Raw genomic sequence first — 13,569 nt, 5'->3', positions numbered from 1 at the left:
ATAAAATGTTTATACATTCAGTAAAAATAATTTTTTTTCAAGTCTTCCACTGTCATTTAGGTATATTTCGATTTTTGACCAAATTTACTTGTTGTACCTACCTAATTCTTCGTTTAAACTGTAAATATTCAATAAACGTTTTTTTTTTATATAAATAATAAAAGAAAATATAATTAATAATTGTATTTAAATGGATAACAATAATCTAAATAAATTCCTATTGAGTTTGCATGTATGTTTTACATAATAATTTTTTGTTTTAACAGCCTGTAAAAAGTTTTGTGTAAATTTTATATAAAATAATTATGGATAGAAAATGTACTAAGAATATTTGTTTTCTTCAATATTTTCTTGCAAGACTGTAGTTACATAATAATTAATCTAACTTAAAAAATTTAACTGTTTGCTATTACAAAATTATATTTTCCGTGTGAAATATATAATGTCTAGATAATATCAGGAAAATGCATGACGAAAAAACTGGGTAAAATAATCTCACGGATGAAGGGAAGTTGAGTATAGTAAGTTTTGTGGTTTTAAGTTTCGTTTCGCTAGAATCAATTAATAAATTTGTACTCTCATTTGAGAAAATAATGACAGTTCATAATAACATCGTATAATATTATAAACTCATAAAACTATAATATTTATTATGTTTTTGAACCAGGCAGGTACCTATGTTTTGAATGCTTAATAAAAAAAAAAAATTGAATTAATAATGGTTTGTTAAGTATCGTCTTTTGTGTGGACTAAGGAAAACATTTTTAAATAGCAATGCCAAACACGTTCGGTTTGTTGTATAATAAATAATTTTTTTAAGCAGTTATTTGTGTTTAAAATAAAATTTGAATATGAATTTTAAAATTAGTTTGAGTAAATAGGTATTCAAAAACAGTATGAAAAATGTATACTTAACTATTATTTGTTTTAGTAAAAAAATATGTAACTTATAATTTTAAGTTACTATAGTACATTATATACTAATTAGTAATTAATTGTAACTAATAAGGTAGATATTACTAATGTACTAACTTGTATTATGAATTACATCTATACTATAGCTACTATTAACATTGTCTTATATTTTAAAATAGTCACATTTTAAATTTCACAGAAATATTTATAAAGAATACAAATATATTTTTTGTTGGTGGTAAATTATAGATAATAATGTAATGAAACTATAAGAATAAAGAACGATTCGTTAAAATAAAATTAAACTTGTTTAATGTACTGAATACTGATATTGATATTACTGATATTAGTGAATGTAGGGACAACATTATTTTTACTTATTTCCATAGTGTTATTACCGTCCTAGGTTTTGAATCACATAAGTAAGTTATAAAAGAAAATATAAAATTTTTAATAGGTACTATTGTACTAAAATATTAAAGAACATAATTTGAAAATCATACGATTATAAACGTAATATTATAAATAATTAGGGCTCGGATTTTAAAGCATAATAAGCAACTAAAAAAGCATACGATTGTTTTAAAGAAGCAAAAAAAAGCATGACCAAAAATTATCATGAACTAGTTATAAAAATAAATAAAAAACTTTGAAAAATTATTTAAATTGAAAAAAGAATTAATTACCATGTATTTCCTAAGATTTGCAATAATAAAACTGACTTTATTGTCCGACAGAATATTTTTATGCATAGAAAAAGTACTCTCTACATCCACTGAATTGATAAGTGCTTTTTCATACAAAAGGTTTCAAATTACAACACTAAATCTTAAATTTTGAAATGATCGTAATCGATGTTATAGGTATACTGACCGTATAGGTACTACAGGCTATATGTAGATCGATAATCTATACGTTTAATGCATTTAATAATCAAGCCGATAACGAAAACAATAATAATCCAATATAACCATTAGTGCGCATTTTGGGTTTTTACATTTCTTATTAGTTATTTTTTTTATTACTATAACATAATAAACATAAAAAAAATCCACAGCTGGAATAATTGAAAAAAAGTATTTACATAAAAAAACAAAAAAAAAATTGGTTTATTTGGAATCAGAATGACGTGAAACGGAATTTATGTATAAAAAAGTAGGTCAGCGCATTTCGGTGGTGGATGTTTATCCATCGTCCTTTCGGTACTCGGACAGAATAGTGTAATTTTACTGTAGGTATTTGATTTGAATGCAATATGATTGCATTCAATAAAAAACGATTTTGAGCGGACGAGGGGATCTTTTTTATTTAATTTTATTCGTTTGTGATAAACAAAGCCGTAATTATTTTATACTACATAATCGTAAAGTTGACAGTTGTACATTTTTTTCTCCTTTAACCGCTTTTATTTCGAGTAGGTATCATTTCGAAAATAGAAAAATGACTTCTCTAAAGTACCAGCTCAAGAACATTATCTTTCAGAAAATATGATACACTTGTATTTTTGAGCAAGTTTAGGGGGAGAAAAAGTGTTTACAGAATAAAAAAGAAATAAACATCATTGTAAAACCAATACATTCCTCAGAATCTAAAATTAGTTTTCTATCTCATATATAAAAAAAGAAGCATATGCTTTAAAATATTATTAAAATATTATTCTTAATTATATTATATCTTTTTGAAAACTATAGTATATGTAACTAGTTTTTTTTTTTTTTTTTAATAAACTTTTAGAGACACTGTATAGGTAGAGAATATCGGGAAATTTGTATTCCCGTCTTCATAACTTAATTGAAAAAAATATATGGATTTTACACTTATGTATTTTGAAATACATATCATTTAATATATATATTATATATATAATTTGTTGAATCTTTCTAAACACTTTCATATAAAAATAAAAATATATTTTTTAAGGCTAATAATTTATATTTAAATATAAAATTATATCCACTTATCAAAATTGACGATCTGTATCAAATAAAACAATTATTTTTATTGTTCGACTTCTTTGTTCTAAGAAGTAAATTTAAATAGGTACAAAACTACCAGAAAATAAATAAAACTAGTTTTTAAAGTAAGTATGTTATTATTATATATATTTTTTTTTAAGGAAATTAGATATTTTTTTAAAATTACTTATTATTCGTTTAGTTATAAATTTAAAATTAGAAAAGTATTTAATATTAAACGTAAACATGGCATATTGCATATAGGTACCTACTTGTTCAAATAATAGATTCAATGATTTGAACATTTTTTTTTTTATGTATAAATATGGACTTAAAAATATATATTTATCATGTATATAGTTACCGTTAAATTATGTATTTATGTATAGTGCATAGTAGCATAGTAGGTATACATGTAATATACATAAACACTTACTCTATATTTTTTAATAAATAATAATTGTATAATGTCTAGCCGTGTCTACTGTCTTGGTAACTATAGGCTATAATACAATAGAAAATATTTAAATATTCATCATAATATTTTGTTATCATTGAACATAAATAATATAATGGATATAATAAATAACCATTCCATGTTTATTTACATAATAATCTTATAAAATATTAAAATTATATTGATAAACTTAAATAAATAGCGTTTGTAATATTAATAGCTACCTACCTATATCGCTTTTGATTCGATAACATATTATTATTATATTAGATAGTACGAGCATCTACCTATGAAATGATTATGTGTTAAAAAATGTCTGCTTTGTACCTGACTATAGTGGGGACCAAGTTTAAATTACATACACCTATTCTCTATTCGTCAATGAGTACCTATAAAAGGAATACCAATCTTAGCTGTCTCAATTGACGGTTGTACATTTTTACTCTCAACTATACTGAAAAATAATTGCAATATACAGAGATGGCAGCTTTAAATATTTTAACTACATGCATAACATTGTTTGTAGTCGCAACACTAGCTACCGTACAAGTAAGTAGTATAAATCATTACTTACTACTCCAATACAAACACTTTCAATATTTTAACCACTCGATACGAAAAACTAGCTTTGCACTCCATAGTTCATACCTAAACCAAAACTTTATTGAATATTGCACTCGATCCAATAATTCTATATAACATATAAATATTAATTTTCATCGATAATTGCATAAGATTACTTATCTACTTTAAATTTTCATTTTTATTTTGCTGAAAAATTGATATGGTTCAATGAAATAATGTATTTAAGTTGGTAGGAGTTGACTGTTAAAATACTTAATTCCTTATAATTTATTATTTAATAAATATTACTTATACGTGTGTTTAGGGTAATAGCATACCGATTAAAGTTGATGAAAATCAATGGATAGTTGATGCTCAAAATTCTATAAATGATTCTTTATCAAAGATAGAATCATATTATGGCGTAGAAAATGAAAAAATTAAGACGATTGCCAACGAAGCATTTGATACTTTTACAAAGTTTGTGGAAAATGACCTGTCTAAAATTATTGAACAGGTATATTGTATAAATTGAATTAAGTAAGGTAATCATTTTTATTTGTTTAATTGTTATAATATTATCATAAAAATAAATTAAATGTATTCAAATCCAAATAATATGCCAAATGCCAATAGTTAATAACTGAATTACATAAATTAAGGATTTATAATTTATGAAAGTCGGGAGATACCAAGAGATATATATTTTACAGCCACGGATTAAAATAAAATTATAATAAATTTATACATTCAATACCCATACCCATAACATTTTTAGCAATTGCTTACAATCATTTACCGAGTTAATATATTTTGACTATGTATAAAAATAAACAAAAGTATTATTTAGTACATATTTAAAAGAACGCAAATTTGCTACCTATAATTAAGCTTATAAGACAAAGACAAGATATACGAATGTGACATGTTTAATGTCATTGTCTGTTAGTTTTTAAAAGTTCGATGTTTATTCTATTTATTTCACAAAATATACCTACGAATTTCCTCCTACTTTTATAGTAAATAAAAAAATTAATATACCTTATAGTTTCCTCCTAAAAATGTCCATACTATGTAATTGTTTCCATATGAAATTAAGTGGTGATTTAATCATAAGCTTCACTACAATATAGATATACCACGTCAATAGATAAATTTATGTATACATAATATATTGTGTTAGGTACATTGTATTTATATAATAATGATAATTTTATTTAGTCTTATTCTTATCTTATAGGCATAAACTATACATAGATATTTTTAAATTTTATTGAAGTAAGTATAATTTAGGAACAACTTTATGTATAAAATATTGAGGTAATTGTCAATGTTAAACACTTTTTTTCAGTTATTTAGAATTAGATACAAATATACAATTATTAAATTACGCCATTCTAATACGTAGGTATTTACGTCATAAATATTCTAAGGTGTTATTTATGTTGTATTTTTTATGTAGGCAGATGATATAGAAATAAAGTCGGAAGAGATAAGGGTATTAAAAACTCAAATGACTAAATGGTTGGATGGTTTGGAAAGATTAAATAAAATGTCTGACGCCGTGACTGAGAAAACGCCCGATAAAGCAATAGGAAAATTTTACGTCACTATCGATTATATATCAAAAGAAGTTATTGGATTTGATAAAAATTTCAAATTTAGTTATGATTCAATTGAAATTAATAAAATTGTTAATGACCTCAAATCATTACTCAAAAAATCTGTTACCAAGTTGGTAGAATATGCAAGTTCCGTGAAGGTAATAATCTGATAGTATTTGGGGGTAACATTAAATATCTACCTGTATTATACTATTGTTTTATTTTATTTTCAGGATCAAGTTTCTGGAATTTCTAAAATGGAATAAAGCATGAAAATAAAATATGTATTTATTTATTATTCTCGTTCATGATAAAATTAATGTTCATTCATAGCACAATATAGAAATAATTTTTTAACACAATACGTATTATAATAATTTTATGATATTTATTTTGTCACTTACGTGCAGACTTTCCAAGTATATATTTTTATAGTTAAATATACAATTAAACCTACCTGCCTCTTGAGCTAGTTCTGTAAAGGCTTGTATGTTTTACAATATTTTATCAATATGGAATTAAAATTTTCGATTTTTGTTTATTTTTAATTTAAAATAGTTATCTTAATATAACTTAAATCTTCTTCTGGTCTTATAGTACTATAGTCTATAATTTATGTATTATTGTATTTTTGTTTTGTCAAACAGATAAAATATATTGAATATTCTATAGATTCTTTAATAAAGTAAAATTAATAATGGTTGAAAATGTTGCGCGACTAGTTATAAAATAACATTCATACCTGCATATTATATGCGTGTGTACTGATACTATTTAAAATAACTAATAAGTTTGTAGTTATTAAATATTTTAAGTGATTTAATACGAGTATCTATAAATAAAAATTCACAATATTTTAATTTTTGTTAATACTTCATGAATCAGGTGATTACAATATGAACCTGATGTGAAAATATTCATTAGGAATTATTACGTCCTTCAAAAATTAATGAAATAATATTCCCCTTATTATGTTATATTATTAATGATAATTATATAATTATATTGTGTTTAGTGTATTAAACGTGGGATTATCTAATTTCAATGTAATTATTTTATAATTATTTTATACTACACTGTTTAGGTGTATCATGAGTGTATATTATTTTACTTATAGGAATAATTAATATTTTAAAATAAAATTCATTGATACCTGATAAAAGAAGTGTATTACAAATAAAACGATTTAGTCTCGACTAAAAGCGCAATATCAATATTTTCAAAGCAGGAAATTTCGTTTTTTTGGTATGTAACATATTTTGTATATTTATCTAAAAAAATATTGGTTTATAATGATTATTCTGAACCTAATAAATACTCCATAATTAAATTTAAGTTAAATATCTCGATTTTATATCTTATAAGTTAACTCTAGTGTAGGTAAGTAGGTACCTACATAATATTGTGTGATTCGAGTGTATTTTTGATCCGAAATAAATTATATTAACTTCAATGAATATCACTTGACGTGAATTACTTTTCTCGTGATAATTTAATTCGAAAAAAAAATTATCCGTTCGAGAAAATGTAGTTTAAATCCATTATAATGTTTTGCCCGACCGAGTATTTGAATTGACGTCATAGCAGTTGTAGTCCCGATCACGCTGGAAGCAATCATCTCACTGAGAGAAATGAAAAAGGTTTATCCAATTTTCCGGTTGTTGGGGCTCGTGATGACACGCTGCAGCGCCACCGTATACCTACGTAATTATATGACTAATTCAAACTGGTTCGTAAAGCAGAAGAGAGGTGGGTGTCTAAGTGTCTTGCACGAATACCGTTATATATGTACGCGCGGTTCTGTAGGTATACTCATCTCAATGTCAGTGCGTAAGGTCGTTGATCTGGACGTGTAGAGGAGGTAGGTAGTCCGTTGTTCGTAACCTATACCCAGGAACGCGTATATTTTATATTATATTGTACGTACGATTAACCGATACTGAATAGTATCTTATTGGTATCGTCATCGTTAAATTAATTATTTCATTTCTGAAGTGACAATAACGCGACCGCGTGAGTCTATTGTGTTCACTTTGATTCGCGAATCACTCTAATGTTCCCGCGTTATTGATGTAGTGTAATATAATTATGAATATGTATATTATAATCATCGCATGAGCCGTCAATCGCCGTTGCATTTTTGTTGACATATTATCAAGTGAGTTATGGCTTGAAATCGCAAAAGAAACGTTTCATTGCATACAACGAAACTCTAACTGGAAAACATTTTGGTAGGTGATTTAAAATATCTATTGTACAAAGATATATTTTGTAATTACGTAGGTAGCTGATCATTTTAAGTATTGTGTTATGTCCGTAAAGGATAAATTTGTGTTTATAGTATTCAAAACATATTTTTGAGCCTACCCATATAAATTAACGAATTTTAAAACTAATAACGATAATGACGTCATGTATAAATGTAATTCAAGAAATTCAACCCGCTGTGTTCAGTAATAAAAATACATCGTAGGAAATCATAGGTAGGTATAATGAACAATCTCTACGTGCTATTATTAATCTGATCTACTTTATAACGTGAACCAATTTAACTGAAATATAGTTTTCGTAAAAAAAAACCTCACATTTTTGCCATCCTAGTTTTTATATCCTGCCCGTCCGACTTTGCACATTTGAAAATTAGGTTAGAGCGACATGTTTATTATAACATACGTCTACGTGCTCGTTGTCACGTCGGGCGCCGTTCCTTTCTTCTTCGCCACATCCGCCGTACATGGTATAAAATATAATACTGGCAATTGGTATCGGTTAGTTTCACCACCGATAGTGATAGTGACCTCAAACATCAACGGCTACCCATCTTGTGTCTTGTTTATGTTTTTAGATTAGTTGTTGTGATACTATGCGGTACTTATGAGTGGCGTGGAAGCTATACCCATCGGAGCGCTTGCAGGGGCCGCGTCGCAAGTGGCATGGTTCCTGCCCGTTTTGGTCGCGACTATTGCTTATTTCCATTACGAGGTAAATGATCCTGAGTCAAGGATTATAGACCAGCCCGGAAATTTATTACTCGACCAATATGATTTTATAATAGTCGGCGCCGGATCGGCAGGTGAAAATAATATTTTATATATTTTTTATAATATTATAATACCTATACGCTGTGTACTATCGTAATACTTCGTATTGCGGTATCGTGACGGTAACTTTTCAAAATTATATATTTATAATATGTATGTATAAAAAAAATGTTAATTACTCAGGTGCGGTGCTGGCGAATAGGTTGACCGAAGTTGAAGATTGGAGTGTATTATTAATAGAAGCTGGTGGAGATGAAACTGAAATATCCGATGTACCTTTGTTGGCTGCCTATTTGCAACTCACTCAGCTCGATTGGCAATATAAAGCCGAACCTCAGAATACAGCATGTTTGGGTGAGTAATAAATTAATATTTATGGATATTTGTAGACTGTTAAATTTATTCTGATCGTAATTTATCAATTTACCAAGGTTTTATTTTACTATGATATGGTATTATTTAAATGTTAGATAGTACATACTCTTTTGAAGAATAGTGATCTTAAAGTTTCATAAAAGTTTTTTTTATAGTCAACACGAATGTGTTAAGTTGGGTGTTTTTAAGTTTTCAATACATAAGGTTTTTAAAAATGAAATGCAATAATGTGCAGACAATTTTATTTTAAACTTTATGAAATAATTTACATTGGTTATTTAATTTTGATTATAAAAAAAATGGTCCTAAAACTTTTAGCTTTACATTCAAATTATTTCTGTATAGTTTGTAACTAAAAATATTAAAACAAATATGTAAACACTTTAATAAATAAGTAGTAGGTACATGGCCCATGCATGCGTATGTAATATGTATAATATAAAGGTTTTAGTAAAATTATTATAAAAACCATAATACGCGTAATAAATTGACGATATAATGTATACGTATTACAGCTATGAAAGACCAACGTTGCAATTGGCCTCGGGGCAAAGTCTTAGGTGGGTCCAGCGTGTTGAACTATATGATGTATGTGCGCGGAAATCATATGGACTACGACAACTGGCTGAAACAAGGCAATCCGGGTTGGGGGTACGACGACGTACTGTACTATTTTAAAAAGTCAGAAGACAACAGAAATCCGTATCTAGCACGCACCCCTTACCACTCGATGGGCGGTTATCTGACGGTGTCCGAAGCGCCGTACAAAACGCCTTTGGCCGACGCATTCGTGAGGGCCGGCCAAGAGATGGGCTACGACATCCGCGACATAAACGGCGAACAGCAGACTGGTTTCATGATACCTCAAGGGACCATCAGGAGGGGAGCCAGATGTAGTACGTCAAAGGCTTTCCTGAGACCGGCCAGGTTGCGGAAGAATCTCCACGTGTCCATCAACAGCCACGCGACGCGCGTGGCAATCGATCCTGAAACGAAAGTCGCGTACGGCGTCGAAATGATCAAAGGCAACGAGCGGCATTTCATCCGGGCCAACAAAGAGGTGTTGCTGTCGGCGGGTTCCATCAGTTCTGCACAGCTGCTCATGCTCTCGGGCGTAGGACCTAAGAACCATCTGACGGAAATGGGCATACCTGTACTAGCCGATTTGGACGTCGGCAAAAATCTTCAAGACCACGTCGGACTTGGCGGCCTCGCGTTTCTCATCAACAAAGAGGTGATATTATTATGCACAATGAACATCAATAAATATTAATATAATAACAAAAAAGTTATTTAATTTAATTTTATTCAACTGGTTAAGAATTAATGACATGGGTATAGGCACACCTGTAGTGCAGTGTCGTAACCGGCAGCACGTGTTCCGAAAAATCTATTTATTTATTTTTTTTTTTTTTTCATTAATTTATTATTATAATTTATATTTATGGTAAAATACGATTTATTAATTATCACGGTTATGAATACAATTTTCACGTCAGATACTGACATACTGCCTTAAAAAAATAAGAAATGAAATTCAGTTTAAGTCAATTTCTGATTATGCCATAGTAAAATTTTAGAAAAGGTTTCTTACAGTTTCTAGAATAATGGTAACTCATAACTACAGTGTTGATCATAATATATTATTAATTATGGTTGTTGCACTTACAACAGCAATGGATTCCATTTTTTTTATCTACAGTTAGATTACTCGATTTTTTTACTATGTAATAAATTAATTTTTATTGTTATTTTACTATCAAAAATGAATTTTTATTAATTAAACTTTTGTTGTTTTACGTTCCTAAATTAATTATGTAATGATAAAATTAGTGGCCCCCCCTTTAATACATTTTTAATTATAGTACTTTTGAATTGAACTAAAATAATATAGCCGCGTCCTCTTTGTTCATTGTACAGGTGTCGCTAACGCAAGAGAGAGTAGAAAACGTTCAAACAGTATTAAACTATGCTACAATGGGTGACGGGCCGTTGACGGTCATGGGCGGTGTCGAGGGATTGGCGTTCATCAACACAAAGTATGCTAATCATTCAGTCGACACACCAGACATCGAATTACACTTCGTGTCTGGTTCCACCAACTCTGATGGCGGTGTACAACTGTGGAAAGCACACGGGTTGAAAGAAGAGTTTTACAAATCTGTTTATGAACCGATTAACAACAAAGACGTATGGTCTGCCATACCTGTAAGTGAAATGTCTTGAATGAATACGAAAAACAAATATTATATCAGATTTTATTATCACGGAGTGTAGGTAGGACTGTAGGAGGATCGACAAATACATAAGAAATTAATTGTTTAAATATACCATAAACGTGCTTTTTGATACTAAAATATTTTAGATATCAATATTATAATATTTAATAGTATTCCAGTATTATTTATGAATTTGTTAAACAAAATCATTTTAGATTATTTCTTTATTATTAATTATTTCAAATAAAATGATTTCATAGACCTAACTGAAAAAATTATAATACTAGGTATGTTCATTAGTTTTATAACAGTTTTAAATCGAATGTTCTTCAATATACTATATCTTTATTCGTTTATTAGACGCAAACTAACCTATTAAATCACGGATACCTCCTCTTTCCGTCGGGCACGAGCCCTGCTACTTGATAAAATCGTATAATTAACGTTTTGTCCATATCTGTAGATGTTGCTAAGGCCCAAGAGTCGGGGTGAAATACTGTTACGAAGCACCGATCCGTCCATGTATCCTAGGATTCTACCCAACTATCTGACGGTTCAGGAGGACGTGGACACGCTGGTGGAGGGTGTTAAGTTCGTGGTGGCCATGTCCCAGACCACGCCGTTCCGCCGGTACGACAGCCGTCTGCATGACATACCGTTCCCTGGCTGTGCCACGATACCGCGGTATACGGACGCCTACTGGGAATGTATGGTTCGCCATTACACGGTGACCATATACCATCCAGTGGGTACCGCCAAGATGGGGCCCGAATGGGATAAGACCGCAGTGGTGGACCCGCGGCTCCGGGTTTACGGTATCCACGGGCTCCGGGTGGTGGATGCGTCCATCATGCCCACGCTGGTCAGTGCTAACACCAACGCTCCGGTCATAATGATTGCCGAGAAGGCCGCAGACATGATCAAAGAGAAATGGCTAGGCAGGAAACGGTGACAAGCGACGACTGAGAGACTGTGATTGCGACTTGAGCGTGAAAGTCTACTGCAATATTGTTTTTTTCCAGGTCTTATAATAATTTATTATTATCGCGATGGTTTCTTTCTTTCTTCTGTATTTTTTTTTCGTTATACTATTGGCGGTGTAGTTTAAAGACATTATTGTCATCCTGACCTGTGAAAAATACGTTATTTATTTATTTATTCTATATACCTATGTTATAATAATAGACATATGAATTTATGTAAAAAAATATTATTTTAACATTTTGACATTTCGAAATTATTTGTGTTCATGATATTATTTTTAAATTATATATAAATATAATTATAATGTCTGCAAATGTAGAATTGTTCTGAATACTGTATTATCTTTATTTATTTAAACACTATTGCGGATGTTTTTATTTATTTTTGACTCTGATTGAATAAAAAAACATTCTGAAATTGATTATACAGAGATGATATTTTATGTAATTTGTCATAACTCATAAACAATTTAGATACTTTATATTATTTATTAGGTGATTTGCCCTATTTATTTTTAAATAAGAAATTATGGTTTTAATTTAAAATCATCGAAAAGGATGCCTTATGGCTGATACAGTGTACTCTCGATTATTTGCAGAATAGGGTAGCTTGGTATCTATAACGGATAAGCAATTTTCGTGGATAATTCGCAAACTTAAAATTTAAACGAAAATGTTATAATTACATATATGTATTATAAAAAAAATAATTAAATCATACAATTTCAAATAATAGTTTTAGGAAAATTAAATGAAAGCATGTTTTATTTTTATTTAAAAATTCATATAATATTACGAAAATATTTAAAATTGTATAATTCATTTTATAATCTTTGTGTACATGTAACGTATGAAGACGATTCTGTGGAAAATTACGAATAATCCACCCATTGATAATCGAGAGTACACTGTATTAATTTTATTAAAATATCAAGTGCATGATATAATTGATGTAAAATAAACGATAATGCAAAGACATTTTATAAAATATTTTGAAGCAGTATTTAATACGAATATAATTATGAAGTTAAACACATATACTAGAGGTATGTGTTTTGATTTTATTGTCAGAATGTTATAATTATGTTATGTTTTATTTTCTAATTTCTGGAGTCTTCTAAGTTATTCAAATATTTATATGTTGACTCAGAAGTTGGAAATAAAAAAAAAAATTAAAAATTAAAATCTTATAAGTACGGCAACATCAGATTAAACAACGAAGATGGGATTGGTACTCGCTGACAGTTCTACTTACGGTTGTTGAGAAGACTGGTTCAAAATGACGGCGATAGATGGTATTGCTGTTATCGTTCGAATGCGTCAACAATAATATACAATACCTAATAAATAAATTATGATGGAAACAATTTTTTTTTAATCTTCGAGATCTTACTGTAACAATTTATTTAGTAGGTTCTTTAAAATTGTATTATTTTAGATTCTTAGCAGAGCGATG

At 28.8% G+C, this 13,569-nt stretch overlaps 2 protein-coding genes across 3 annotated transcripts; both read left to right on the top strand.

The window, feature by feature from the left end:
• Window positions 1–3,709: 3,709 nt before the first annotated feature.
• On the top strand, window positions 3,710–5,857 carry LOC114127180 (uncharacterized). Its single transcript, XM_027991388.2, has 4 exons — window positions 3,710–3,876; window positions 4,217–4,408; window positions 5,354–5,653; window positions 5,729–5,857. The coding sequence occupies exons 1-4, from the start codon at window positions 3,808–3,810 to the stop codon at window positions 5,759–5,761; spliced, it is 594 nt and encodes a 197-aa protein (XP_027847189.1). The 5' UTR covers window positions 3,710–3,807; the 3' UTR covers window positions 5,762–5,857.
• Window positions 5,858–6,941: 1,084 nt separating this feature from the next.
• On the top strand, window positions 6,942–12,445 carry LOC114127004 (glucose dehydrogenase [FAD, quinone]-like). 2 transcript variants are annotated; one of them, XM_027991194.2, is made up of 6 exons: window positions 6,942–7,653; window positions 8,341–8,568; window positions 8,720–8,890; window positions 9,427–10,145; window positions 10,832–11,119; window positions 11,594–12,445. In XM_027991194.2, exons 2-6 carry the CDS (start codon window positions 8,370–8,372, stop codon window positions 12,080–12,082), a joined length of 1,866 nt encoding a protein of 621 aa, XP_027846995.1. In that variant the 5' UTR covers window positions 6,942–7,653; window positions 8,341–8,369; the 3' UTR covers window positions 12,083–12,445. The 2 variants fall into 2 exon arrangements, with proteins under 2 accessions (XP_027846995.1, XP_027846919.1); XM_027991118.2 differs by having other exon boundaries at window positions 6,943–7,726.
• The last annotated feature ends 1,124 nt before the right edge of the window (window positions 12,446–13,569 follow it).

This window comes from Aphis gossypii, chromosome 1 (assembly GCF_020184175.1).
Source record: "Aphis gossypii isolate Hap1 chromosome 1, ASM2018417v2, whole genome shotgun sequence".
NCBI classification, from domain to species: Eukaryota; Metazoa; Arthropoda; class Insecta; order Hemiptera; family Aphididae; genus Aphis; species Aphis gossypii.
This window is presented reverse-complemented; position numbering and strand designations above follow the sequence as displayed.